A 27330-nucleotide genomic window follows, 5' to 3' on the forward strand; every position below is an offset into this window, starting at 1 on the left:
CGCATCCTTAGGGAACAGGGCCTCAAGGACTCATCTTGCTCTGCTTTTAACGGAGTTTTAATGCGCTCAAGTTGGTAAGTGGTGGCGAGCTCAATCATGAATTTGCTTTGGTACCTAAAGGTATTTTCTTTGCCTTTAAAAATGCTCAAGGTGAGCAAAAATGGCACCTCTGGAAAAGAAAGCCAGTGATGCAACATGCCGATTTTAGCTCTGTGATCTGAAAATCAGGCTTCATTTGAATGCTGGCTATTGCAAACTCTCTGTGTATGAGGACTAATTAGCTTTCTTGCATCCCTTTCCTATCCTGTGAACAATACTGTTTTCCTTTAGAAGAGATCTGAGGCTCTCAGAGGCAATTAATAAAGGAGGATGCTCAGCTACAAACAGAGCAGCAAAGCAGGGAGATGAAGGGATGCAGCTCCTAAAGTATTTAGCCACCTAATGGATTTTTTATTTTGGATTCAGAAGTAGGTTAGGGCCCAGGCTCAGTCTGTGGTAGTGATTTGTTTGATTGAGAACTCGCTTAACAAGGCAGTTTTCATCCAGAAGTGCTGAGAAATCCAAAATACCATGGAGATGCTCCAGTTTTGAACGCTTTTTTGGGGGGAAGAGGGGGAGAAAATCCCATCTTTTGGCATTTCTTCAAAGGATATGACCGGGTGGGGAGTATGTGATTGGTGTGTGCTGTAGGACATCAAATGGCCATGGTCTTGGCTGAGCTATGCCTGATGCTTGTCTTTTACCCTTTAGCTTGCTGTTTCTGGAACGGAGAGATGGAGAGGTTTTTTCTCCGCTCCCTCATGGGGAAACTTCCAAATGGTCTTTTTGCTTTACCACAAACCAGGATAAGGTTCAAATTCTCAGGAAACTCCTTTAGATCTTTGTGGAGCAGCTCCTCTATTCGCTTCATTTCAGTGCGGGGTGAGTTGGATGTGCAGGCTGCATCTTTGCCTTCCAGGGGCTCCAACAGGGCCAAGCAGGTCCATAAATATCTGAACTGATGAATTTCTTTGAGATGAGTGATGGAGCCAAGGGTAGAACAGAGGGCTCCTCTGTTTCTGCCCAGTGTGGTAGTGATGGGCACCAAGAAGGCTGCACTTATGGCTTATCCTTGAAAGCATTATGTGCCAGGAGCAGGAACCTGAATGTGTGGGGCACCAGGAAGGATAACCTATGCCTGTAGATCCCAAAGCCCCGAAGGAAGGTGGACCCATATGTTTGGTGCATGAATGATCTTGGGGGGTGGAAAGCTGTCAGAGAAGAAAGAGGAGGAGATGAAAGGCGTTGATGCTGCTGACAGGCAGAAGATGGTGTGTAAATGCAGGCAAGTGCTCTGTTCTTGGGAGGGGAGAGCTTTGAGCCACCAGCACTGTGTAGGGACAGGCTGTGGGCCCCAGACTTTCCATCCTGGGCAGCAGGATTCAATTAGTGTGGGCTGTAACACAGCAGGGCTGCTCAGCACCATTGCCTTTTCAACCTAACGTGGAGTTCTCGCGTCCAGAGTCCTTTGATGCTTGTCTGAGAGTAACAGGGCTCTCTGGTTTCCAAAAGGAGCTCTCCGTGCAAGGGTGATAAATGTGTTTAATTTTAGCAGAGCTTGTAGCCTGGTTTTATCCCCAGATCTGTCTCTTGAGGTTTTATTAGCTGATGGTGTCTGTAGGAAAAAGTCAAAGCCACTAGACAGGAACAGCCATGGAATTGATGTAGGATGTAGCATGTTTTGGAGATAATGTTTCTCATTCTTGCCGTCTCTACGCGCAGAGTTTAGGCAGGGTATTTCCAGTTCTGCCATGGTTTTAGAGCTGCTGCCTGCCAAAATCCCCTTGGGCTGGCCTCCTGCTTAGGCAGGGTGCGAGCTGCACACTCTGGTAGTGATGGCTGCTCTGCTCTGGTCCATGGAGGGCTGGAGCACAGGGAGCTGTGACAAGGCAGGTGACAAACATCCTTCTGCCCTGCCTGCAGCACTGATAAACCTGTCACAGAGGGGAGCTTTGATTGCTGGAAGCTCCAGGCAGCAGGAGGGACCCATCCCTGTCTGCCCTGGATGTGCTGGCATGGGGAGATGATCACCCTGCCTTCGAATCTGGGAGAGAGACGATTTGCAAACATGTGTCGATGCGTTCCCGTAGGAAGCCAGGCGCTAAATCATCGCCTTGCAGCTTGCATGCAGATTCATCCAGGGAACCTATTTAATTAGGGGATAAATTTAGAAATCAATTATTTGCAGAAACAGTTTCTTTGCCTCTAATGAGGCTGCAAAGATTCATCCCCCTCTGCCTCTTTCCCATGACCTTTGTCTATGCAGATCAAGGGTGTCTCCATGTCTCTTCTGTCTTGGTGTAGGTAGTTCTTTTTGGGCAGTGGCAATAGAGCTTTCCCTGAGACTCTGCTAGGGGGTACAACCATGAAATCATGCTGCTTTTGGACTTAATGGTGTAGGGATGATTAGCACCCATGTTAATGGGGACACGGGTTAATAGGATGGTTTGGGTTGGAAGTGACCTCAAAGCTCCTGAGTTTCTACCCTGCCATGGGCAGGGACCCCTGCCACTGGAGCAGCTGCTCCAAGCCCCTGTGTCCAACCTGGCCTTGAACACTGCCAGGGATGGGGCAGCCACAGCTTCTCTGGGCACCCTGTGCCAGCGCCTCAGCACCCTCCCAGAGAAGAGCTTCTGCCTAAGAGCTCATCTCAGTCTCCCCTTTGGCAGGTTCAAGCCATTCCCCTTGGCCTGTCCCTACAGGCCCTTGTCCGAATCTGATCTGAAATTGATGGGAAAGAGAAGATAATGATGAAGGGCTTGGCACTGGGTGGTAGCCTGTTGCTAATGATGGGTGGGAAGGATGAGGGGCAGAAAGAGCCTCATGGAGCATTTCCACTGGTGGAGAACTCTAGGCAGCCTGGCAAGGGAAGGAGTAGGATCCTATGGGTTGATAGTGTGCTGTCAGAGGTTCTTCCAAGCTGGGTTGGAGCTGCAGTGACAGCGAGTCTGGTTGGAGAGATGGGGCACTGGTGGGCTTTTGTTTCCACCAGAGCTGGAGGGGGCTGGAGCCTGTGCCTGGCATCCACATGGCATCCCACCCAGGGACCATCATAGGCTTTTCCCTGACTCTTGCACAAGGGCTGGCACCCCTGCATGGTATGTAGGTGTTGTAGGGCCTGGCCACCATCCCTGGCAACATCAGGGTGTTCTGGTGACCCAGGATTGATCCCTTATTTCAGCAGGCGAAGCACGTGTTGCAATGCACAGCTAGAGCGCTGCTGGGAAAGGGACCCTCCTTATCATGGTGCTTGTGAGGACACAGTTGCTTTTGTTCTGCCACTTTGTCACTTCTAATCTCTGACAAATTGCTTTGCTTCTCTTTTGCCTTCCCCACTTTTAAAAGGGGGAAAATTATGTTGCCCGCAGGCTCTGAGAAGCCCTGATAAATTTGGTTTCTTACGTCAGTTTGGATTTTCGTGTCTCCTCATATTAAGACACCGCTTTCTTAAGCCCTCCAGTGACTTCTCTGTGCTCTCAGATCAGCTGCTTCGAGTCCAGTTCATTTCAGTGCCAGTCAGTGCAGAGAGAGATGAGGATTTTCACAGCTATGTCTCAGTGAACCCATTTGTTTCTGGCAACCTGATGGCTCATAGCTTCATGGTGCAGGGCTGAGGCAGCCTGGGGTGGTCTGTCCTGCTCAAGGGGGTCTGGTACCCCAGGATGGCATCCTTGGGGAGCAGTAGGTTGCTTTTGCATAGCCCTTGCTGTGCTTCTTTCCTTTCCTACAGTGTTAAAGGACCAGGTTGGACACAGGGGCTTGGAGCAACCTGTTCTAGTGGAAGGTGTCCCTGCTCGTGGCAGGAGGTTGGAGCTGGATGGGCTTTAAGATCCTTTCCCACCCAAACCATTCTATGAAGCCTGGTGGTACTTGGCCAACTGTTGCTGTGTCCTGGGCTGATGGCATCCCTCTGGGTGCTGGGGTAGATAAATCCAGGAGCAAGGTGGCTCCTGGGTTAAGGTGTAACTCGCTTGGAGAGAAGTGAATATTCTGTGAGGCTGCAAGAACCCGTTTCTGTAAGTAAAAGCTGAATGTGGGGTTTGTGAGTAGCTGAGACAGATCCTGGGTACTTGGGGTGGTACCTTGGGTACCACGGAGTTTCTGGAGCCTTTCCAAGGAGCAAGCACTCAAAACCTCTCCTAGATAAGAAAGAAGACCTTTAATCCTTTCTAACCACTGTGGTTGTCTCCTTCTTGACAGCAAGGGAAGGGACCCTGTTAGTGTAGAAGCCTCATCACAGTGCACATGGAACAAATGTTCATTACTGGTATCTGATAGTTTTTCCTTTCTGGGCAAGGATATACCCAGAATTTTCAGGCTACTTTCCCTTTGATGCACCCTCCTGGTGCTCTAGGTAGGCTGAAGAGCCCACATTATCCATTACCTGTTTTTTTTCAATCCAGCATCCAGGTCCTCCCTTTTGCCCTGCTGGTTCCTTCTTGGGAAAGAACATCCATCTCTCAAGAGGTGGAACCATCCTAGTGTTTGTCTCTTTAGAAAGCAGCAAAACTTCCTCTCTCCTTCCCCACTTCCTCCTCTTCTTCTTCCCATCCCTCCATGGTCCATAGGGAGTTTCTGATGGGACCTCTCAGTGCTCAAATAGCTTCTTAGGACGGGAAATCCGTGGAGGAACCATTCTAGAAACATCACTTTACAGCTTGAGCAGTGCCCTGAGCGATCACACTACATTATCATTCTAAGAGGGATGACTCCCAAAGAGAGACATTTGAAGATGCAGATTAGTTATAAAGCACTTGGTTACTTGGAATCAAGCTCGGAGCAATGCTCACCCCTTGAGGCCGGTGCCATCTGCTCACTCAGTCCCTGGTATTTGCTGTGGATGCTCTAAAATGAGCATAACACTGCTTTGTTGTGAAGTCTGCCTGGATTGCAGTGCTCTTCAAGTCACCTGAAGGAGCCAGCAGTGTGCGCTTGTAGCCCAGAAAGCCAACCATATCCTGGGCTGCATCAAAAGGAGCATGACCAGTAGGTCGAAGGAGGTAATCCTGCCCCTCTACTCTGCTCTCGTGAGACCTCACTTGGAGCATTGTGTTCAGTTCTGGTGTCCTCAACATAAAAAGGACATGGAACTGTTGGAACAAGTCCAGAGGAGGCCACGAGGATGATCAGGGACTGGAGCACCTCCTGTATGGAGACAGGCTGAAAAAGTTAGGGCTGTTCAGCCTGGAGAAGAGAAGGCTGCATGGAGACCTCATAGCAGCCTTCCAGTATCTGAAGGGAGCCTACAGGGATGCTGGTGAGGGACTGTTCATTAGGGACTGTAGTGATAGGACAAGGAGTAATGGGTTAAAACTTAGACAGGGGAGGTTTAGATTGGATCTAAGGAAGAAATTCTTTACTGTAAGGGTGGTGAGGCACTGGAATGGGTTGCCCAGGGAAGCTGTGAATGCTTCATCCCTGGTGATGTTCAAGGCCAGGTTGGATGAAGCCTTGTGTGGCATACTTTAGTGTGAGGTTTCCCTGCCCATGGCAGGGGGGTTGGAACTGGATGATCTTGGTCCTTTCCAACCCTAACTATTCTAGGATTGATTCTACGAATAGGTCAAATTGCACTTCTGCTCCTGCTGTAGCTTGCAGGGGAGACAAGCACAGTCCCCACTGCTTGGTGAGTCCCTTTGTTGGTGTGGTAATGGTTGTCTGCCCTTTGGTGCACACCCCAGTGTGCCTTTACCCTGCTCTGTTCTCAGCCCTCAATGAGTGTAGAAACTCACAAAGAGAAAGTTGCAGCTGCCACTGTCACTGCATAGGGGAGAGGCTGTAGGGGCACTTTTCCCAAAATGAAAAGGTTTTCTCTTTGCACAAGTCTCATCTAGTGCCATGACAACTCTTGGAGCTGTTTTGCTTCCATAGGATTGATGTTTGAGGTGGTGCTGGCTGTCCTGGGAAAAGGCATCACCACCACTGCAAATGCCTGTGTTAAGGGAAGGCAGGCAGGAGGGATGCAGGCAGGCTGGGCTTGGCTGAGCACCTCTCTTTTAATGTGGGACTTGGGTTAAACTATCACCAGAACCCACCTGGTCCCTTTGCCATGTGCCAGCACTCAGGGACCATGTGCTGCCACTACAGATGATGCACTCTTCCTTGCCCCTGCCTCCACGTCTGCCTCCCTTGTACTCCCTCATCTGCTATGAAGAAATCAAGTGAGCGGTTATCTCACACAGCAGCTCTTGCTCAGTCGCCTCCGGTTGTGTCATTAGACCCTTCAGATCCGTTCAGGTTCCAAGTGAAGCTCTGGTGTCTCCGTGCTGGCAGTGATGTGCAGCAGCGGGTGAAGGCACTCCAGGCACCAGCACCTTGGTTCAGCTGAGCTGACCCTGGGCTTGGGGATTAATTAGGGCTTTTTTTCTTACCCACGTGCATAGTAAAGGCTTTTGAAGGTGATTCCCCTGGATGTGGGGTGGTAATAGATCTTGTGCTTGTGGTGGTCCTGCAGGAGCCAAGCAGTGGTTTTGGGACATGCTGGAGTCACATGCAGGGTTGGGGCAGTGATGGAGAGATGTCCCCAGCAGGACAGGTCCCTGCAGGGCTCAGGAGGCTGCCCCAGTGCAGCAGATCCCTCCTGTGTTTGTGAAAACCTGATTTAACCCATCTTTAAAACGGTGAGCTGGGGTGGGTGGTGGTGTGTGCCCATTGCTGCAGAAAGGCTTCCTTCTCAAGGACATCAATTTCTTTAGCAGGGATTAATAGTTGGACCATCAAAAACTGGTGCTTGTGCCTTTCAGAGATACTTTTCCCTCCTCATTTATCTGATCTGTCTCTTGTTGGTTTTTGAGGATCTGGAGTAAGTGGGGAACAGATTTCTACAGCTTTCGTCATGCTCTCATTCCTCATGTCCTTACAGCAACAGCTCTCAGGGATCATCGGCTCTTTCTTCTTCCTTGCACCTTCAAGAGCTCTTTCAAAAGCAAACCCTGTGTCTCTCTTGGGTGAGCCAGGAGGCTCCAGTGAAGTGGTAAAGCTGGAGCTTTTCAGTAGAACCCCAAAGCACTTCCAAAGCGAACTCCTGTGTCTGAACTGAGGGGTGGCACTGGGGCTGCTCAACAAAATCTGTGCATCAAGACACCATGTTCACATCCATCCCTCTTGCAAACAAGAAAGACAAGCAGCTGCTGGAGAGGGGCCAATGGAGGCCACAGGGTTGCTCAGGGGTCTGGGGCATCTCTCTGATGAGCAGAGATTGTGGGAGCTGGGCCTGGTTAGTCTGGAAAGAGCAGCCTGAGAGGGGATCTCATCAATGCAGATCAGTATCTCAGAGGTGGGTGCCAGCAGGATTGTGCCGGACTCTTTCCGGTGGTGCCCAGGGACAGGATGAGGAGCAATGGCCATAAACTAAACCACAAGTGTCACCTCAGCATGAGCAAGAACGTCTTTATGTGAGGGTGGCAGAGCCCTGGAAGATGCTGCGCAGGAGGATTGTGGAGTCTCCATTTGGGAGGCATCCCAACCCTGTCATGACCATGTTCCTGTGTGAGGCTGCACTGGATGATCTCCAGAGGTCCCATCCAACCCTGATGATGCTGTGATTCATCTCTGCAGGATACACAAGAGTGGCTCTAATGCTTAAAGTCACTTTCCTTCACCTTTTGTTTTAATGATGGCTGCAAAGCATCTCTTCCCGACCTGGCATTTCTCATTCAAACTGAAATGACCCATTGTGTCGAGCTGTGTGTGTGTGTCATTCCTATAGGATTGGCTTACTGTGCGCAGTTGGCTTCCACCACTGGTCAATGGGAGTCTCTGCTGACAAATAAAAATGGAATTGAATGGAAAGGAATTGAAAGTCAAAAGGGCCCTGTAATAATTTGAGAGTGCCTGAGGCGCCCTGCTGAAGCTCTGGCATTATAAATAAGGGTAATGTACTAGAGACTGAACTGCAATCAAAGCAGCGGGAAGAACGTGGAGCGTGTGCTGAGCTCCTTGAAGGTGCAATGGAGTCAGGTTATGATCTGTAGGCAGTGCAGGTGAATCAATATCCACTCACTGATCTATTTAGGGACCCTAAAGCCTGTGATTAGAAAACCTGAAGGGATGTGGGAATGGTGCAGAGGGCTTCAGAGCCAGGAGCTGGTTGTCTTAAAGTTGTTACTAGGGGCTGAATAGGGCTGACTTTGTTCCTGTCACCCCATCTCCTCTCCTGGACCATGTGTGATGTTGCAGCCTGCTGACCTCTTTCTGCATTGCATGATAATTACGTCTACCTAAAATAAAAGCCCAAACAAAACCCAGGTTTATGAATAAGGTTGGTGGGAGGACAAGAAGAATCCAAGTGTCCTGGCTGATTTCACTGTTCCTGCCAGGAACTGGAGTAAACACAGTGCTGTCACTGGGCCAGCAAGTGTAATACCAGCTCATGGCACATGGCACAGGCTTCCCCAGGAGGGCTGGAGCCCGGTCAGAGGTTGGACAGGGAGGTGTAAAGGTTGGTGTGGTGTCTGATGAAGCTGAGCAAATGCTGAGGGCCACCTTTGGGACAGCAGGTACAATGACATGGCTGTGATAGCTCGCATGGTGAAATGTGATGGCAGCTCAGTTCTTGCCACATCTATGTGGTCTTTGAGGTGGCCGATCCCAGGAGCATGCCCAAAACCTGTCTTCTTGCTCTTCTTCCAGGCAGTTTGGGTAAAACCTAAGAGCAGCCAAACCCACTTTATTACAAGTCCCATTTTGCCCATTCAGTGTGAGGCACACGATGCTGTTGGCAGAGATACAGAGATTTGGGCTAGCCTGGCCCCATGGACCACCCTGAGACCAAAGCTTCCTGAAGCCCTCCTCCATCCAGCACCATCCCTCAAATACACCATATCCCAATGGACATGAATAGTAGGCACCCCAGGAATGCTCTGCAGGTGCAGGGCTGTGTTCCTCACAAACAGGGCTTTGGAAAGGAGATGATCAGAGGCAGCTTGTCATCATTTTTTCCCCCTTCCTAAACTTCTGAGCTTCTCTATTACTTTTTACGACCTGCAGCTGTGTTTGTGTGTTGCCCTGGGGAGCACTGTGGGGTGAGCAGTGTAGGAGATATAGAAGAGAAGGAACATGCTAAGAGATGGGAATAGGGAGGAAAAAAGCAAACTGAGCTAATGATTGGAATAAAATCCCTACCATATTGCCACCAAAAGACCCAAACCCTTAGAACTGTTAGGGCCTGTTTGACTGCAGAATAGTCCCCTGGGGAGCATGGGGGAAGCCCCATTACTAGAGTCGTTTTGGAGCTAGTCTGAACAGAGCACAGTAATCTATTCCGCAGGGAGCAATCCTATGCTGGCAAGGGCACTGGGGAGAGCTCTCTGTTTATGACTTTCTGCATAAATTTGGTTTATTAGCATAAGTGGTAGCTAGAACTGAGGAATCTATAAACTAACACTTCACCGGAGGTTGGTGCCTCCGGAGAACATTAACTCAGAATAGCCCCTGGTCTAAAAGCAGGAGAAATGGGGCCGCAGGATTAGGGGTGACAAGAAGAGTGCACAGTTGCTGGTGCTGGCTTTTTGTGCACGGTGGGAATGTGTTTCTGAGCTTGTTGGAAGAGGAAATGTAATCACTAAACAGATCTCCAGCTTTGCCAACAGATTAAGACGATGAGTTGTGCAGGTGAGCTGATGGAGTCTGACTGCAGGGTGCAGGTCCTGCTGGGATGAAGCAGGTGGTGAGGAAAAGAGGAAAAAGGCAGGAGGAAGCTGGAGCTGTGCACTGGAAATTACTCACAGGCTTCTCATCCATCACAGTGAGGATTTGGTTCTTATAGTAAAGGTCTCCAGCTGGTCCCAAGGTCTGAACAGCACTGAGGAGCCGAGAGGAGAGGAAACATGAGGCGGGTTTGTTTAACCGGTGATGGGAATAACCATGGGGGTTATCCTGCCTGGATAACCATACAGGGATGAACTGCTGTACGTAAAATGGCTTATATTAATAATGACCTTCAGGAATGAAATAAAAATACAATAATCATGGTAGATTAGTGAGAACAAGCCAATTAAATACAAAACAGGCTTTGTGAAATGCCTTGACAGATAAAGCAGGGCTGCAACCTCCGGAATAACTGATGAATGTTGAAGCATTGCATAAGGTCGGGGGGAGCAGTGGATGTTTCTAGCCTGGCAGGCTGCCTGGGGACAGGCAGAGGTGAAAAGGCTATCTCTGCCTTGAGTAGAACAGAGTTGGAGGGGATGGAGAGGAGGGAGGAGGTGGGTAGGGCAGCCAGGAGCCCGAAGGCATTGGAGTAACAATCCTCCAACTTTAATATCTGCTGTTTCATTTTATATATTCATCATGTCAGCATAATCTGCTTTTATGGGAATCGTCTTGGTTCCCAACCAAATGCATTTAGGCCCTTTTTGCTTTTTAAGTTTGATTGTAATACGAGTTGAAGACTTCAATGAAATGTTTAGATAGAGGGATTGTAGCAACAGCGAAGGGGAAAATGGAATTAGAGAAGTGGGTGGAAGGGAACTTGCTGTGATTGCTGCTATCTGGTGTTGGTGACCTTCTGATGGGCATGAGCCCAGGTCGGGGAGCCCCAGGAAGGGATTTGTTTGGGATTGCCTTTTGATTTCCAAGGAAAACATAGAAATAGTAATCTTATGAGGCTCAGAGCTTGAGGAAGGGCAGGAAAGCAGAAAGGATTCCGTGTGCCCTATTCTAATTGAGACCATCATCAGGTGATGCTGAGGGCTGGTGGGGCTCAGCTGAACTGCATGATGGAAGATGAGGGACAGGTTTGGGGCAGGGTGAGCCTGGAGAGCCCATTTCAGGCTGTGCTAGAAGGAAGATGGTTCCTCAGGTTCTCTGCTCTGGAGAAGTGTGCTTGCCTATGGGCTTTGGATGAAGAGCAGGGGGCTGGCTGACTGCTATGGGGCAGGAGGACCCTCATTGACCCTTTTCCTCTGTTGGGTCCACTGAGCAGGTAGGAAGGTGACATGGCAGTTGTCTCGGTGTCTGTTTGGCTGCTTTACCTGGTGTTTTACTCCTGAAGCTGTTTTTGAACCCTGTCTAAGAACACCCCCTTTGCTGAATGCCATGATTTTGAATAGCTATAGACTACAAGTGCTTTTCTATTGCTGCCTGTTTAAAACCTTGGCTGTATCTCATTCTGCTTTGGTGCAGGGATGCCCTTAATTTGTTTCAAAAGCATTTGAAAGCCCTGATAACAGGCAATCTTGCTGCAGACTATTGTGTCCTTTCTGATGGACGGGCTATTGCTGCTGTAACTACTGCATAGATAGTGGAGTGACAATGTGTGTCCAGCCAAACACAGGCTGTATAATATTTATGTCAAGTATGAGGCCAAAATACTTCCCTGTGTTTGGATATTGGAGGGTTCAGCAGTTAACAGGGCTTGAAAAGACTTTTCTATGTTTTGTGAGCAGCAAATCATGATGGAAGGCTCATGGTGGGAGAAGGAAGGCTCAGGTTTCCCGCAATACGGGCTGCAGGGATGACAGAGCATCCAGGTATTTATAAGTATATGGGAAATGGGACCTGGGTTTGGCAAGTGAACTTTTGTCAGCGATTGCCTCGCTGCTGGGTTTGCTTAAAGTGGTGAAATGAATGTTAAATTGAAGTTTCTACTTTTGGAAGAGACCTTTTGAAAATGAAACAGGCTTATCTTCAGTCTAGGCTGAAATCCAAAAAATTGCCTGTATCTCAGAGACATGTTCTCTGTGAGCCATCCCATGCAAAAAATGTGTGTGTAAGGGAAAGAATCTGGAGAAAGATTAACCCTGCAGGTGTATTTTTCCCTGCTTCCCTAATGTGATGTCTTTTGGACCAGTAGAGGTGGGGTCCTGGTGGCATCCGCATCAAGTTTCTTCTCTATAACCTCATTTCCTGAGCTCCTTTGGAATGGTGTGCTGCAGGGATGTGTTTGTGATGAGTTACAGTCCTAGAAATCATCCTTTATTACAAGTGACTGTCCCTCTGATTGGAATTAAGATGGCTTTGCATAACCGCAGTCCTATCTTTTGATGCATCTGTCCTGTCCCATGGTCCATTTGCCTCTGCAGAAGAGCTTGTGATAACAATCACAGAGCTGAGTTAGTGCATTTGCTCCTAAAAGTAGCATTTGTTGTGATTTTAATTAGACAAGGAGATGTTTTTCAGTGTAGACCTTTGAAGCATTGCTGGGAAGATGACTGCAATTAAGCAGCCCTGATGCTCTTCTCATTTTGTTCTTTTAAAGACCTTATGCTTTAGCCTTTTTGGAGGTGAGAGGCACAAGACTCATTTCATTACATTGCCAGGTCTTGTACAAGCCGCTGTCCTGCAGTGTGAGCTACAGGTCTGGCTTCATTTACAGGGCAGAGCCTGTGAGCAACACCTCTCACTGCTGATTTGCTCCAGCCAAAGGCTATTTATAATAAAGGAGGGAAGGGATTATTAGGAATGACCTCATTGCAGTGACAGAGATTATGATGGGGAGTTCACATGGCCCCTCTAAAACCAAGCGTGGGCTCTTGAAGGACCTTGCATATGGTCAGAAGCTCTTTGGCTTTGCTCCTATGAGTGCTCAGATGTGCCCAGAGGTTGGGGATAACGACCCTGCTGTGCTGGGGAGGCAGATAATGAGCACAGCCCTCTCTGATTGGGTTCAGGTCACCCTGCAGCCAGCTCAGGTATGTCAGTGCTGTAATTAGTGAGGTGCTGAATCAGGGAGCTGTGTGTCACTTTGTTCCTGCTCTCAGCTGGGCTCTGTGGCAAGGGGGATCCTGCAGGACTGGGGGACATCTCTGTGAGCAAGGGGTGGTTGGCCCTGATGTAACCCATAATGGAAAGGCAGGAGCATGCTGCTGGAAAATGTACTGATTTCAGTGATAAAGAAAGTTACTCCTGAAGGACTTGGGTTTTTTTCTTGGGTTAGGATGCGGGTCAGTAGAAGTGGAAGTGTCTGGAGCATCTGCATGGCTGCTTGTGAGCCAGAGCACCAAAGTGTCTGTTCGGAATCCCAGACTGGTTTGGGTTGGAAGAGACCTTAAAGTTCCTCCAGCTCCAACCCCTGCCACGGGCAGGGACACCTTCCACTGGAGCAGCTGCTCCAAGCCCCTGTGTCCAACCTGGCCTTGAACACTGCCAGGGATGGGGCAGCCACAGCTTCTCTGGGCACCCTGTGCCAGCACCTCAGCACCCTCACAGGGAAGAGCTTCTGCCTAAGAGCTCATCTCAGTCTCTCCTCAGGAAGGTTCAAGCCATTCCCCTTGGCCTGTCCCTACAGGCCCTTGTCCCAAGCCCCTCTCCAGGTTTCCTGCAGCCCCTTTAGGCACTGGAGCTGCTCTCCGGTCTCCCCTTCAGGAGCCTTCTCTTGTCCAGGCTGCCCCAGCCCATCTCTCTCAGCCTGGTTCCAGAGCAGAGCTGCTCCAGCCCTCGCAGCATCTCTGCAGCCTCCTCTGGTCTTCCTCTAACAGTGAGACTTGGAGCTTCATGCTCTGGAAGGTGTGAGGACAGCCTCAGCTGGGCTTATTCCTTCCTTCATCCCCACTGGGATGTGTTTTTGCTCAGCTGGGTTCAGCAAAATGAAATGCAGTATAGCACCAATGCTGTTCTGTGGCTGCTTTGCCTGCATGAGAACAAGCCCTGTCCTCCAAGATAACCAAAGTGTGAAGGAGAACCTTGTGTCTGGTCCAGCCACGGTGCCAGGGGAACTGAGCTTGTGCTGTTAGTCTTTATGGAGCAAGCCCATCATTCAGGCTGCAGGCCATGGTCCATTATAGATGCTTGCCTTTCCCAAACAGAGAGGGAGATGAGTTTGGTTCTCCCACCAAAGGAGGTGATTGCTGAGCCTGGAGACTACAAGGCCTTGACTTGCTTCCCATTGCTTATATTGCAAATGGGAAAACAAACACAACAAAAGAGGTGGTGCAAGGAGAAATATTTTGGCTCTTTTCTCGCTGGTATTTTTTGCCTGGCTTTGATTTGGCTGTCAAACTGCCAGAGCAGAGCTTTGCAGAGATGCGTCTAAACCTTGATGGGCAGCTCTGGAGCTGTCAGCACTCCTGCCTGCGTCTGCTGCTGCCTGGCCAAGGCGGGAGCTGCAGTTGAGCATGGAGCTGCTGGCTCTGGCCGTGCTGGAGGCTGTGGATCTGGGGATGGCTTCTGGGGTTCCCTCACCCCTAGCTATTCATGTGGTGCCCTAGGTCAGGGGAAGCTGCTGCAGTGGTTGTCTGTGCCAGGATGCTGTAATCCCAGATCCCAGGGTGCTTATGCTGTGAGTCAGGATTGGGTGGGATGTGAAATTAACAGGTGGCTGCAGGAGAAGATGGGTAGTAGATGTGTAACCCCAAGGTTGTAGAATTATAGAATGGTTTAGGTTGGAAAGGACTTAAAGCTCATCCGTTTCCAACCTCCTGCAACAGGCAGAGACCCCTTCCACTAGAGCAGCGTGCTCCAAGCCCCTGTGTCCAACCTGGCCTTGAGCACTGCCAGGGATGGGGCAGCCACAGCTCCTCTGGCCACCCTGTGCCAGCGCCTCAGCACCCTCACAGGGAAGAGCTTCTTCCTTATATCCAACCTGAACTTATCCTGTTTCAGTTTAAACCCATCATCTCTTGTCCTATCCCTATAGTCCCTGATGAAGAGTCCCTCTCTGGCATCGCTGTAGCCCTTTCAGACACTGGAAGCTGCTCTGAGGTCTCCATGCAGCTTCTCTTCTCCAGGCTGAAAGTCTTCAGGTCAATAGATACTTGTCAAGGTGATCACTGGTGCTCATTACTCTGCTGGGAATGTCCCTCTTACATAGAGCTGCAGTGCTGCATTGTGACCTGGAAGAAGGTTTCACTTGTAAATGCCAGAAGAAGAAGGATGTCTGTGGTTTGGCTCACCTGGCACCAAGTGTCTTCCTTGTGCCAAGCAGCAAACCTCCCTTGGGCTTGGCTGCGGATCTCCAGTAGCTTCTTCCAGCCTTTTTCCTATAGGAAGTTAAAGGCACCTCATGCACTTGTGTACTGTAGCTGCCTTTCTCATCTGGAAATCACAAGGCACTTTGTAAGCCTCTTTTTATTAAGAAAGCCAACTGTTAATGTTCATATATGGAGGAAATAGCAATCAGAGGCCAAAAAGCAATGCTCAAACTCATCCTGTAGATCAGAAGCAGTATGAGGGGTGAGACTCAAAAGTTCTGATTTCCACGAGCGCTAAGAACACTGCTTTTGGCATCATGGAGAAAACTGATCCTCTGTTGCATGGACTTGGGGTTCTGGTTGGACTTGATGATCTTAAAGGTCTTTTCCATCCTGGCTGATTGTATGATTCTATGTTTGTCCCTGCAGAGATGTCGGGGACCGTGGCTGACATCTCACTGGTGCACTGGAAGCAGCAGTGGCTGGAGAACGGCACCCTGTACTTCCATGTCTCCATGAGCAGTGCTGAGCAGCTCTCCAGGGCCACCCCCCCGAGCCTGCAGGAGCCTTCTGAGATCGTGGAGGAGCAGCTGCACATCCTGCATATCTCGGTCATGGTGAGTGAAAGCTGCCAATGGCATTAGAGGGGACAGAGGACAGGAGGTGGTTGGCAACTGGGGTGTGATGGGAAGGCAGTGAGAAGGAGTGAGGTGATGAACTTGGTTTGCAAATGTCCATGTCCCATCTTGGTTGGGTCTACAGAGAGGAAGAGATGTGTTTGAATGGGCTGGGGAAAAAAAGAGTGGTTGGTCTTTTCATAATGAAGCAAGACAACAGACTATAGAGAAGAAGCTGTGGGGAAGGTGATGAAGAAGCTTGTGGTGGTTCCATCACTGCTGACAACTGGGGAGGTGGGTTAGGGGAGTATTTCTGCTCGGTTGTGCCATTAGGCATGTGTAAAGGAAAATTCTGGGCTTGGTCTTTTCTTTCTGAAGCTGAATTTTACCTGTCAAGTGAATATGGGCTGTAGCATGATCCTTCTCTTGCAAAGGATGAGCTTGATCTAAAAGCAAAATGATGGTCCAGATGCTTTGAACCAGTTTCAGGTGTTTGTGACCATTATTAATAGATCATGTATATGCTCTGTTGCCTTATAAAACATTTATTTCAGTATGTTATGAGGTGGTTGATATGGTTTATATGGTTATGAGTATGTTATGAGGTGGTATATTTGGATCCGCTCTGTTATTCCTCTGTGCTTTAGATGAATCCATCTGTGAAATGGGACTAAATGCATCATCCTTTAACTGCCATTGGGATAAGTTGTCCTGTCAATAAAAGAAAGAGAGAAGTTAGGCTTATAGATCTTGTATAGATGCAGGTCGTGTTTGGCCAAGGAAATCCTTCTGTAGGATTGGGGATCCCATTGCAGCAACACTCTGAAAATGGTGAATCTGTTCATCTCGTGGAACCTGTGTGTCATCTCCATGGCTTCTGTTTTACTGGGAGAAGGAGCAGAGGTGGTGGCTGTGCACTGCCTTTATTCTTCATTTTGAACAAGTGTCTATTTGGCTTGTACAGCTTAAATCTGATTTTTTCTTGAGTGTCTTAGCCCTTGGCAGTGGGGCTTTAGGTTGGGCACTGAGTACATGGCAGCCGGAGAGAGGCTTTGCATTAAGGTTTTTGGGCAAGATAAGATGCAGTATGATAGCAGGATGGGAGAAGGGATAGGAATCAGGGACTGTAGCTTGCTTAGTTGGATCGGGAATGTTTTTACATCCTACTAATAATGTCAATGTGATGAAATACCGAGGAGGAAAGGGTAAAACTGATGTACTTGGTAAATGAGCCTGAAAAACAGAGACAGAGCAAGGAATGAAGGTAGCAAACCCTAAGTCTGGGGTGTGAAAACCTTGATTCCTGCTATGAGAACAGGGTTGTTTGGCTGTTGTGGGCAATCCTGAGCCATGGGGATGTGGCCTGTGGCCATGGAAAGAGCCTGGCTATGGGATAACTGCAATTGCTTGAAATGTAGATTTTCTTTGGTAGAGATTGATTCAGTCCTGTTCCCCAGACCTTGCTGAAGCTGCTCTTTCTAAGAAAGCAATGTAATGATTGTAACGGATTGATGCTTTGGAGGAAGTTTCTTGGAGAGGTTCTTGCCCAGAGCCTCCATCCTCTGCACTGCGAGCACAGGAGCAGCGAGGCCGGATGAGGGGAGCTGAAGGCATCACTGTGCATGTCACAGCAGCAATGTCTGTGCACGGTCCTCCTGGGTTAGCTGGTGAAGATGTTTTGCCACATCTCCCAGCACAGGAGCATCCATGGCTTTGTTGTGATAGTGAACGCCTGCCTTGAGCATCTCCTGCCCTTCTGCATTAGCAGGGGAAAGGCAGGAGGGAAACAGCCACAATTAGACTCCATTTCTCAGTCCTGATACTCCTCACAATAGAAGCCAAGGTCGCAGGCAGGGATAGGGGTCTGGGCTGCACACGTGTGCTGGGGGAGGCAGAAGCTCTGTGTGTTTCTTCCCTGGGTCAGGATTGCAGCACTTGAAACCTTGCCCAGGTTTTTTTGTGAGGATTCATTAACTTTTCAAGTGAAACCGAGCGGACCTGAGCCAAGTTCTGAGTTACTAACACAAGATAAATGTGTGCTTTGTTGGATCCTCTCCCCCAAGACCATATGGAGCTCTGTAGCTGAAGTAGAATGGGGTGAAAGTCTTTGTGTCTTGGTGAAACATTTCCTCCGAGTCCCCGGGCTCTTTCTGGGATGCTTTCCCATGCCTTTACGTTCACCCCCTGAGACCAACATCCCAGAGACCCTCCATCACTGGAGCCCTCCTGCTTCCCCAGCAGCAGGTTCACTCGCTGTGCTATGCTCAGCATCCTCTGGATCCCAGCACAGGGACTGTGTGGTCCCCCACCATTCTATCCCATCCCATCCTCCCCTTTACCCATATTCCTTCTCCCACCTTAAGATGCAGCTGTGCATCCCCACGTCCTCCTTTCCAGCTTCTCAAATGCGTTTCCTTTTACTTCCTACCATAAAGCCTGATATCTGTGTGCTCTCAATAGACTAAAACACCATTCCTGGAGCATCAGCCCACCCGAGTGCTGCCTTGGCATTCAGGGTCTGTGTGTCCTGTTCATCATCAGCCCAGCATCTCGCTGCGGGGGACAGGAGGAGACATGGGAAAGTGCTTCCTTCCATCTCCTTTAAGTGGCTGTAACACTTACTTCTACCTGTCTGCTCATCCTTGGGCTGAGTTATAGGAGGCCAGCAAAGGTTTGCCTGGGGGATCCCGCTAATTCCTTGCTTAGGGAGTACCCAGCAAAGCTTTATTGGACAGTGAGACATGGCCAAGCTGAGCTCCCCCTGAAGGGAGCATTGTTTTGGGCTTCTGTAGATGTCTATGACTTGGCTGGTAGCTCCTGCTGTGCCTCTAAAGCCAAGAGCCCCCCCTGCACTATGTGGAGGCTCAGGGAGGGATGTAAATCCTGGGTTTACAACATATTGAGGTGGTTCTGGCTGGTGGTGCCTGACTTTCTGCTTTGGGGTTTGCTTTCAGTGCAGCAGGAAAGGGGCCAGCAGTGCCCATAACCTTGTGTCCCTGGGGCCAACTACCCCCACAACAGCACTGGGACCCGTGACCCTCTTCACACCTCCCTTCCCAAGCTCAAGGGCATCTTCAGCAGCAAGCTAATACTTGATTTTTATTGTATTTTCTTTTGCTCACTGTTTTTTCTTAATCTCTCCCCAATGAGACATAACATTAATTACTGCAGTTAAAGGGAATTCAGCCTCTATTACTCTCTGCCACCCCTTTCCTCTCAGCTTAAAGCATCTGAAATTTGTCTCCTGAATGAAAAGGAAGGGAAAAAAAGGGAAAACGCACAAATATGCAAATGTTGGATTTATTTATTTACCTTTTTTGTGTGTGTGTGTGCGCAGTGTCAAGTAGAAAGGAATCAATATTTTTGTCATTACGCCTGTTGTGTTTTTCCCCCATAATCTTAGCTGTCACTTGGGTTTAATTGTGTTGTTTCCTCTTGTGTGGAAGTAAATCTTATCTGTTTGGGATTAAAATTCAATGAAGGTCACAGCAGCTTGAAAACTTACCAGGCTGCAGCAATTAATGTTCATTTGGCTTTGATAAATTGGAATGTTCCCCACAATAGGACTGGAGTGGATTTCAGAAGCAATAATTCTTCCATTAACTCAATGATTCCCTGCGTGATGGAGCGTCCTGTCACTGCTCTGTTTGTCATCTGTCACTTCAGGGATCTGGGCATATGCCTGATATGATTTATCATGATTATTGGGGCTGCTTGTGTCAAAACACTTTAAGCTGCTAATTATTCCAGCCTTGTAAATTGCTGGATTTAACAGAACATAAGAGATATTTATTTCTCTGTTGTTTCCTCACCATCTTGTGTCCCTGTTATAATTATTGCTCTGCAGCACAGTAAATTCAGACCTGGGGCCATGTCCAGCAGTGATTTCTATAGATGAAGGCTTATTTTCCATGCTCGGGGAGGTGGAGGGATGGGGATGGGTAGGAACAGGCACGTTTGAGCTCTGAATTGACCCAGCTCACAGATGTTTGGTAGGGGCATCGCTCCCTGTGGCTCCTCCAGTGCCTGGGATGCAGGGTTGGGAAGAGGACACAAAGCCTGGTTTTCCTTCCTTAAGCCTGTGTGAGTGATGCTGGTAAACCCTTGGCTATTTGGAGCTGGGACCATTCCTGCATGGTGTGGAAACAAGTGATGCACTGCTTCCATCTCCAGCAGAAATAAGTTGGGCTTCGAGAACAGTAACAAGCAGAAGCCTTGTTTCATCCTGTGCTGTCACCCTGCAAGGGAGCATTTCGGTGTCTGGAATAAAAGGTCGCTAGACCTCATCAGGCTGGCTTTTCTTAATGTTATTATTTTTTACTTCTAATGCCTACTTTCTGCTGTCTGGTGCCAGGAACAGGCAAGTTTGCTGCTTTCTAGGTCTCCCAGCAGGTTTTTTTAGCTCTTATTTGGACAAGTTTCCTTTTTACTCCTTGTTCTTATGCATCCCCATGTTTCCCTAATGATCAGCCACTGGTGCTGTGCTCTGCCAGCCTCTGAGCTGGGTATGAAGTGTGCTCTTAAATGCTTCACTCTGATTTAGCATCCTGCTCTGAAGGGGAGCTGGGGAGGGCTCCTGTGCCCCCCTTGTGTATGGTGCAGGTGGGTCCTGGTGAGCAGGTTTCTGGGGCAGGTCTCCAGCTTCTTCAGCACTGCAAGAAGGTCCAAGTGCAAGTGAGGTTCAGAGCTGCTGCCGCCTCCTTTCTTGAAGCTGACATCACCAGCGAGAGCCATAGAAAATGCATTAATTTCCCTTTTTCACCCCCTTTCTTTCCTTCTTACCATTATCTGTGACCCATATCACAGCTCTCCCTCCTTCCATGCTCCACTGCCCATGTTTCCCCAGTGACTCTGTGTCTCATCAGGTTCTTTGCTTGCAGCTTGTCTGCATGAAACATCATGTGTGGTGCCATTGTGCTTGTCCTGTGCAATTGTTGGGATACAATGGCAGCCGGACCCTGGTGGGATGAGTCCCTTGGCTACCCTGGTCATAGCATCCATCCAGCATGTTGGATAGGGTAGTGAGGTCTTCTCCAAACAGATGTGCAAGCCCAGTTGCCTTTCCATCTGCCTGTGCTGGCAGGAGTTAGTCACCATCCCATAGATGGGTATAACATCATACCCGTGCAATTTGGCTTATCCTGTTCTATGATCCTTGTGTGTGCAGTATAGAGAAGATGCTAAAGCCCTTTGCAAGACTGGGTTGATTCCGATTCTCCCCAGCAAACAGCTCTTTGAGGAATAGCATCAGGTCCCATGGGCTTAAGACACATTTGATTTTGGCCTCCTTTAGCCCTAGCTTTGCCCTCTGCTTAGCCATCATATGAGTGAGGTCTCATTTTCCCACCCAACAGTATTTTCATTGGGTGGTTTGGGTTGGAAAAGACCTTAAAGCTCCTCCCGTTCCAATCCCCTGCCATGGACAGGGACACCTTCCATTGGAGCAGCTTGCTCCAAGCCCCATCCAACCTGGCCTTGAACACTGCCAGGGATGGGGCAGCTGCATGATTTTATCCTCCTTGGTGCAAAACCTCCCAGTGGATTTACTTCCATGCCGACCTTGTGCTAGCAGTTGATATCTTGCTTGTCACACTGATGGCAGCATTGGAGCTCCTATCAGCCGTCTCAGCTGGGGAAAAAACCCATGGTGTAACATGAGTAATGAGGTAGTGAAGAAGACACAACATCTGTGTCATCATTTCTGCACCAGGAGGTCAACCAGATTCATAAAACACACCCTTCCAGCTTCTGTGATGTTTAGGAATTAATTAAGGTAGGGAAGGAATTGCTGCTGCAGCAGATTTCCTTATCCGAAAGGTATTAAAAAGCTAAATTGATCTCCAATTAGCTGGTTCTATTAAAATGCAAAACCCAAAAGAGAAGCCCTCAACCTCCAGGAGCCAGGTTCAGTGTGTCCCTGTGTGAGAATCACATCCCTTCTTCTCACATGTGGGGAGAGGAGAAGGAGGCACCCACCCCAACGTGCAGCTGTACCAAGCATCCCCAAATCCCTGTGAGGAGGATGGGAGCCGCAGGCTCTGTGCTGATGGCACATGGAGTGTTAGCACCTTGCCTGGAGCAGTGTCCCAATCTGCTGGTGGTGGCCCCGAGCTGCTTTGAGGTGGCCAAAGAGGTTGGTGGGACCTTTGCTGGGTGTAGTGGTCCAAGACAGTGCTGCTGAGCACTTGCAGGCTATTGAATGTGATGCTTGCACCTCATTGATTTAGGGACTCAGCACAGTTGGAAGCTGAATGTCACCCTGGTACCTCTACTTGCCCTGTGCTGTCCAGTGCTGTCCAGAGCACCTTGGACACTGATGACGTTATAGATGTGCACTTGAACCAGTGTGGGGAGTGGGTCTGCTGATGGGCGAAGCTAGGAGCAAGCCTATCATCCTGATGCTGTTTCCCAAGATGGGGACGTTCTTTGGCTTCATGTTTAATTTCCATAACATATCATTAGCCGATTTCAGGCAGGCTGGGAGAAGCAGCCTGTTCCATTCACCCTCCCTCTGTGCTCTTCTTCATTGCAGAGAGCTGTAAACCAGGGACTAAATGTAGTTAACACTGTGCTCTTGTGTTCAGGGAATTCATTTTGGGGGGATTTGTCTTTAAAGTGTCACTTTTGTGACAATGACACCTGTTATGTTAATAATTTTTCACTAATCTCTGTTTTCTACCTTAGCTCCTGTGAATACATTAGGTACTTTATAGCTTTCTATCTAGCACATTTCCCCCCCACTGTGTTCAGCTATGGAACTGGAGTGCTTGATTTGCATCTCTGATAAAGCAGGGCTGAATAAATACTTTTAGTACATGTGAGCTAAGCAGCCAACTAACTTTCTTGTCATCCCCAGAGCAATCAAAGTTGGTACTGAGGGGGAAAGCAGCCACAGGAAGTGTTTGGGAGGGGTTTGCCTTTTGCAGATGGTATTGAACACATGGGAATGATCTGCAGACACAGAGAATTCCTAACCTGAGTGTGCTGAGAAAAGAAGATGGATGGGGGGAAAATGTAAGCACTCAGCTTGGAAAGGTGGTTGGTGTAGTTGTAGTGCTAGACCTGGGAGGGGGATGCTGAACTCATAGAATGGTTTGGGTTGGAAAGGACCTTAAGATCATCCAGCTCCAACCCCCTGCCATGGGCAGGGACTCCTCGCACTAGACCATCCAAAGCTCTGTCCAACCTGGCCTTGAACACTGCAAGGGACGGGGCAGCCACAGCTTCTCTGGGCAACCAGGGCCTCACCACCCTCACAGTAAAGAACTTCCTTATCTCCATCCTGAACTTCCCTGTTTCAGTCTGAACGCATCACCCCTTGTCCTGTCACTCCAGTCCCAGATGAAGAGTCCCTCTCCAGCATCCTTGTAGCCCCCTTCAGACACTGGAAGCTGCTCTGAGGTCTCCACGCAGCTTCTCTTCCCCAGGCTGAACAGCCCCAGTGTTCTCAGCCTGTTCCAGGGATGATGAGGAGATGGAGAACACCACCAAAGGAAGGTTTGGGAATGGGGTGAGGAGCGTTGGAAGAGTGTCAGCTCCTGGCTCGACGTGGGACACGCACCAGGCATCGTGCACGTCTGCCTTCGCCCCCATGGTGGGTCCCATTGCTGCTGGTGATGGCGAGCTGTGTATTTTTATCACCCAGAGGAGGGACTTTGCCAATTTCAGATTCATGTCTTGATCTTGTTCCCTTCCTTCCTCCTCCTCACTCTTCCCCTTCCCACCATCTGTCTGGATGGAATACTCGTGCATCTACAGCGCCGCGGGGTGTAGCTGGTAGCTTGACCTTTTCTCCATGCTTTTTCTCTCAGCATGGGCTGAAGCAGATGGAAGAGCCAGGCTTTGCTGGGATAGCTCTGCCTTGGTTTGCAGAGTGGAGAGGAAGGAGCATCCTTGTCCTGTGCAGGTTGGGCCTCACTGAGCTGCTGGGCTCCTAGAGAGAGCGATTCCATGCGGGAGCCCTGTGCTAATCCTGTGTGTAAAGTGCTGGGAGCATTTGATCCATACCTTTGAAACGCTGATGCCAGACACAGAAATGCTTTGAAGCTATCAGACTGAATCTAGTCGCTTCAGACTGCTACATATGGTGTTAGAATTGTTAATCTAGGAGAATTCCTGTGGATGCTGACACCCGTGGATGGGTGATGGCTGGCTCCAAGCTAATCCCTTATGATGGGGAGTGTGTTCCTAGGCTGTGGACCTCGCATTGCTTGTCTTGGGGTGCTCCTCAGCAGAGTAGTGGGGATGCTGTCCCTTGCCTTTGAGGCTGTGCTGGGACACAGCAGGAATGCCTGGCACACTCTTTATATCCCTGGAGGAATAAGATCATCTCCAGTTTTCTGTCAGTACAACACAGGCTCTGACCCTGGGGATGCAGGAGCAGTGATGCTCTTTACCCTGGGGTTTGCTTTTCTGTTTCAGCTCTAAGGGAGAGCCTATGGGCTAGAATGCTCTATTGCTCTTCCAACAAGGAGTGAAATGTCTTACTTTTCCCATCACATCTCGTGTCATCTGCAGATCTTGCTTCTCTCAGTCGTTATTCTTGTTTGAATGCGAGTTAGAAATGTTTGCATCAGTTAAAATGTTGTTGGTATCAGGTTTTGGCTGGTACGAAGATGAACTGGGGTGAACCTGATGCAGAATAGCTGAAAGATTTCACTTTAAAGCCCTAGGAAAGACTGCGTTTTCATTTGGTTGGCAAATCCCAAGGCTGGGAGTGTTAATGATAGGATGAAATGCAGTATCATACTTGTCCCCAAAAATACGATGCTTGCTTTCAGTTCTTTTTTTCCCCCTTTTCCATTTAAAAATAAATTGGACTTAGTTTCACAAGGCAATGCTGTGCTGTGAAAAGGCAGAGTGTTTTTTGTTCAGGGAAGTGTCAGAATGAAATGTCTCTACTCTTCAACACTTTCCATATCCTCCCCAAAACCACTTACACTTTAGTTTCAGCTGATGGGAAACTGTCGGAGCAGATAAACCATTCCGTGGAAAGCCTTGCCAAGCTCGTTGGGTAGGAACTGCGTCTAAACCAGGGGAGATGTGGTGCTGGGGAAGGGATGGGGGTCCGATGATTGCCCAGCCCTGACATGGGGATGCTCAAATACCAGCATGAAACAGGGGGAAGCCACTTATGACTGCATGGTTTTCTCTGGTGCTCATAAGGCTGCTAATACAGCTGAGGACTCCCTATGTGTGTGTCTGGATCTTGCTGCTGGAGGAAGCTGGGCAGAATTCCCACTGGCTTAATTGGGAGCAACATCAGGCCAAGTGCGGTTATTTTTACCTGTCACTGCTCCCACTCTGCCTCTTCCCTCCCGCCTCCATCCCCATGGACCAGAGGGATCGAGCTCTGTTCCAGCCTTGGAAAGGTCTCTGCCAGCTCCCTGCAGCAGAAGGGAAAAGGGGGGATGTGGGGAAGCAATTGTGCTTATTTTTAAAATCCAATTATCTAAAACTGCAGGAAAATAATTATTTTTGCAGGGAGCTGCTCAGGCCGGTTGGGCTCTGCCCTGGTGGGAGCTCCCCAGGGCTGCCTGGATTCGTTATGGAAGTGGCTGGAGAGGGAGCAAGCAGGAGCATCAACCCCAGCTCTGCTGGGAGATGCTCATCTTGCAGGGGTTTGGCACTTTTAATCCTTGTATTGCTCTTTATCCAGCAGGGAAATGGATTGTTTTCCCTTCTAGCCTCCTCCTCTCTGGCTCCTCAAGGCAGAGGAGCACACGCATTTATTCAAGGCCAGGTTGGATGGGGTTTGGAGCAGCCTATGGAAGATGTTCCTGCCTGTGGCAGGGGGTGGAACTGGATGAGCTTTAAGGCCTGTTCCAACACAAATCATCCTGGGATTGTATGACCTTTTGTTTTGGGATGGGGAGGCAAGAAGCCTGCCTGCAGGAAGATGGCAGCAGAGCTGGTGGATGCTTTAGCAACATCAGGTATCTCCATTTCCCTTCCCAGGGGTTTATCTGGTTACAAGCTCATTGCCAGCTTGCCTTAGGCAAGCTTAAGCTCTCCTGCTGGCCTGGGCATGGTTTTCCTCATTGCACCAAGCACAAGCTCAGGGTGAAACCAAGCTGGTGACAGCAGCGGTTGCTGGGGGAACAGAGCCCAGCCCTGATGTTGAATTTGTTGCTCCCTTTGCAAATGATGGGGGGTTTGGGGAGCATCGTTCTGCAGAGGTCTGTGTAAGGGGGTGGGTTTAAGAAGGTACATCAGCAACGAGACATTGCACTGGAGGGATTGACTGAATGGAGGGTGCTGGTTAATGCCCCAAAGGCAATTTCTCAGTACCATTAAGCTGCAGGTTTCACTTGGCCTCTCCCGTAGATCCATCATTATTCACATCAGCACCGGGCCTGTCACATTCCCTCTGCCGCACAAATTAATGATTCAAGCTTCCTGGCAAACTCATGTCCTGGGATGCATCTTGGCCAGGCTGGGATTGGCTGAGTTGAGGTACCAGGGGCTTGATCCCACACTGCATCCTTAGGATGGCAAAGGCAGGGAAGCTGCTTCTCTCATTGTTCTTCCTCATGGTGGGGATTTACTGTTTAGACACTGTCCCTGCAGCTTCTCAAGACCCTGGGGGTTCAGGCACATTCACAACCCCCTTGGAGATTGGTCCTTCAGCTGCATTCAGCCCCATGTATCTGGGAGATGATGGATATTGGGATGCTGCTTCAGCAAGTGCTGTGGGGACGGTGTGCTTCCAGCCAGCCGTGGTGTGGGATTAGGTAAGGAAGAGGCTCACTTACAAACAGCAAACAAAGGCAATGATAGCTGCAAGGCTCCTAGAAACAAACTGAAATGAGACAACAGCTCCAGGTATGTCAAGCGATCGCTTGAACGGGTGCCAGGGATTCCTCTCGCCCCACAGGATCCAGCTAACAAGCTGTGAGATGCTCTCAGCTGTGACTCAGGATTCAGTTCTTAAGTAAGTTCTGTGCCCTCAGGCTGAGGTTATGGGAAGGGATGTGGCTGTGGATGTGCCCTCCCTGTTTGGGGAAGAGCATAAGCTGCCAGGGAAAGCTTTCTTACCCATTTCATGTGCCCTACAAGAGGGGCTGTCACTGTCACTGCCTGCAGCTCCTGGGGCACAGTCAGCTTGGTCCTGCTCCACACCAAACACCTTGAGTATCAACTGCCTGGGTGTGCTGCTTGGGTTGAGAGATCCCAGCTCCCTCTTTGAGGGCTACCTTGGCTTTGTCTCAGGCCCCCATTGGGTTCACCCTTTCCCAGATCCACCTGGGATGCTCGTGGCTTGTGCTGGGATGAATACTGCAGCAGCAGCTGGAGTGTGGAGCCGTTTTCAGTCCTCCTCTCTGTACTTTGAACCACCTTTGCCATGCAGCCCGGCTCATCCTCTGGATGTCTGGGGGTCAAGGGGAGGAGGACTCATCAGCCAGACTGTTCCTGTAGCTGCTGCTTAGCGCTGGGATTTGGGGAATAGCTTTGCAAAGCAGAGGAGTGAAGTGACCTGATCTCTCTCCCCGCTCAACCCTGTGCTCTGAGGAAGGGAGGGATGAGCTGGGCTGTTTGCTGCCTTGTGTTTCCCCTGAGCTGGGGAGGTGGTGCTGTGTGAGCATTTTGACAGCTATGGGTAGATCGTTTTCTAGCCGACCTGCTCCTGCCTGAGGATATTGACTGCTTTGGATTTGCCTGCTGCATTCCCTGTGTAACCCACCCTGGGCCCTGGAGCCCTGCCTAGCTGCCAGCCCCAGCAGAGCCTTCCCTGAGGGGTTCTGAGGTTTCCCCATGGTGTGGAAATGCCTTTCCCCAGCTGAGATGGGTTGAGGTAACACATTGACCTTGAAGGGTGTGTATGT

At 49.5% G+C, this 27330-nt stretch overlaps 1 protein-coding gene across 1 annotated transcript in view; it reads left to right on the forward strand.

The window, feature by feature from the left end:
• Positions 1–27330, forward strand: part of ASTN2 (astrotactin 2) — a 328524-nt gene that overhangs the window by 37985 nt on the left and 263209 nt on the right. Inside the window, exon 2 of the mRNA XM_034067350.1 lies at positions 15318–15505. Coding sequence (XP_033923241.1) covers positions 15318–15505 — 188 coding nt within the window. The remainder of the gene's footprint in view (positions 1–15317; positions 15506–27330) is intronic.

Source organism: Melopsittacus undulatus, chromosome 11 (assembly GCF_012275295.1).
Source record: "Melopsittacus undulatus isolate bMelUnd1 chromosome 11, bMelUnd1.mat.Z, whole genome shotgun sequence".
Lineage (NCBI taxonomy): Eukaryota > Metazoa > Chordata > Aves > Psittaciformes > Psittaculidae > Melopsittacus > Melopsittacus undulatus.